This window comes from Gekko japonicus, unplaced genomic scaffold, assembly GCF_001447785.1.
Source record: "Gekko japonicus isolate JY-2015 unplaced genomic scaffold, Gekko_japonicus_V1.1 scaffold386, whole genome shotgun sequence".
Taxonomy (NCBI): Eukaryota; Metazoa; Chordata; class Lepidosauria; order Squamata; family Gekkonidae; genus Gekko; species Gekko japonicus.
In genome coordinates, this window is record NW_015163100.1 from 1,065,213 (window position 1) to 1,067,270 (window position 2,058).

Sequence of the window (2,058 nt, forward strand, 5' to 3'; positions counted from 1 at the left end):
GGTGGCTCAAGTGGTTAAGACGCTGAACTGCAGGCTGTGGAAGGTCAGTAGTTCAGCGGTTCAAGACCCGGGTGCCGCAAGACAGGGTAAGCTCCTGTCTCTAGTTAGTTCCAGCTCCTGCCAACCTAGCAGTTCGAAAGCAAGAAATTGCAAGTAGATAAATAGGGACCACTTCGGTGAGAAGGTAACAGCGTTCCTTGGTGTTTAGTCATGCCGGCCACATGACCATGGAAACGTCTTCGGACAGCGCTGGCTCTTCGGCTTTGAAACGGAGATGAGCACCGCAACCCTAGAGTCGGACTCGACTGGCTTTCGAGCAAGGGAACCTTTACCTTTAAAGGACTTTGAGTCTCAGTTTGAAAGCTGCGATCCAGGCTCTAGACTCCCAGGAATATTGGGCAAATTCCAACCCCTTTCCTGATGCCGGCTCTCGTCCAGGGGCCTTTCCATCAGCTTTGCCGCGCTAGCAGAGCTAATTGCAAGGGAGACTCTGGGTCACGGCGCGAAGCAGGGGGCTGCAGGGCGGAGGAGGGGCTCCTGGAGGAAGCCTTGTCTGGTCTGATGCAGGGAGCCTCGGTGATAGCAAAAAAGGGGAAAGATCTCCTCTGGCTGCCCTGCAGCCGGAAGGGGGCGTTGGGGGGGAGGGCTGGCTCTGCAGCCCTGAAGAGGGGCGGAAGAGGTCCTAGGCCTGGGCGAAGGGCTGTAGTTTCAGGGCTCCGAACGGAAGATGGCCACACACACTCCCCCCCTCCCCCCTGTCTGCTCTGCGGGCAAGGCGAACAGCCCCAGCTGAGGGCTGCAGCGTGCAGAAGGTGAGGGCTGGGGGGGGGGGAGGAAACACTGGTTGCTTGCCAACCTCCAGGTGGGGCCACTGGAGCGCTCCCAGAATTGCAGCGGGTCTCCAGTGCCCCTGGAGAAAACGACTGCTTTGGAGGGCAGACCTCCGTGGCATTGCACCCTGCTTGGGGTCCCTCTCCTCACGAGCCCCACCCTCTCCAGGCTCTAACCCCCCCCCCCCAAAAAAAAACACCAAGGCATTCTCCACCCTGGAACTCAAAAAATTAGCCATGCTACAGAGACGGAAGATAGGCAGATTTTCCGGGCCCCCCCATGGTCCCCCTCTGTGCCTCCTGCAAAGCAAGGCCACTTCGTAGATGGGAGTTGTGCGGCTGGGCGGAGTGTCTGGGCAGATATGCGCCTGTTTGAGTTCAGAGGCTGCTTCAGGTGGAGTGCTGGTGCCCCCTGGCGGTGACGGCAGTGGCGAGTTCCGATCATGGGATCTCCCCAGCTTCTTCCTTCTTTCCTGGGCTCCTGTCCTCTGACCTTTGCTGTCTGCCTCCCTCCTCCTCCTCCTGCAGTGAGCTTTGAGAGCTGCACGGGAAGGAGCCACGTGCCCTACGTGTCGGATGACAGCCACTTCAAAGTGCATGGCGGTGTGGTCTCGGTCAAGCGGTCTCTGCACCTCCGCAACCATGAATGGAGCTTTGGCATCTTCGCCCCGGACTCGGCTGGCAAGCAGCACTCTGCCAGAGTGGTCGTCAGAAGGCGCCACCATGACCCTCCGCATCGGGACCCCCCTCCCCGAGAGGTAGGTGTGCCGGCTCCTTCCTTGTTAGCCGGGCAGGGGGCCGCTGGGCCCAGGAGCCTCCCCCTGGTTTGTTCAGCCGGCTCTCTGCCTCCTTGCCTCTCCAGGAGCCCTCCGAGCGGAGTCCGGGAGAGGTGCTGACCTTCCCAGAGTCTCGTCCCGGCCTGAAGCGGCAGAAGAGGGACTGGGTCATTCCCCCAATCAATTGTCCGGAGAATGAGAGGGGTCCCTTCCCCAAGAAACTGGTGCAGGTAAGCTCCACGGCTTCTCTTCTCTCTGCCCCTTCCCCTAAGGGAAGGTTTTTCTTGGGAGGGGGGGGCCCTGCCAAGTGGTAGCCGTGTCGAGATCACTCCGGCCTGAGCCCCAAGTTGACAGTGCCTTCAGATGCAATGCTGGGACACCAGAACAGTCCGTCAAACTCCTCCTGGCTTCCCAATGAGATCTTAAGGGGATCCAGCAAGATGTAAGTATTT

At 59.8% G+C, this 2,058-nt stretch overlaps 1 protein-coding gene across 1 annotated transcript in view; it reads left to right on the forward strand.

Moving 5' to 3' along the window:
* The window catches only part of LOC107106526 (B-cadherin-like), a 31,880-nt gene that overhangs the window by 17,797 nt on the left and 12,025 nt on the right, over positions 1–2,058 (forward strand). Inside the window, exons 3-4 of the mRNA XM_015406694.1 lie at positions 1,359–1,588; positions 1,693–1,836. Coding sequence (XP_015262180.1) covers positions 1,359–1,588; positions 1,693–1,836 — 374 coding nt within the window. The remainder of the gene's footprint in view (positions 1–1,358; positions 1,589–1,692; positions 1,837–2,058) is intronic.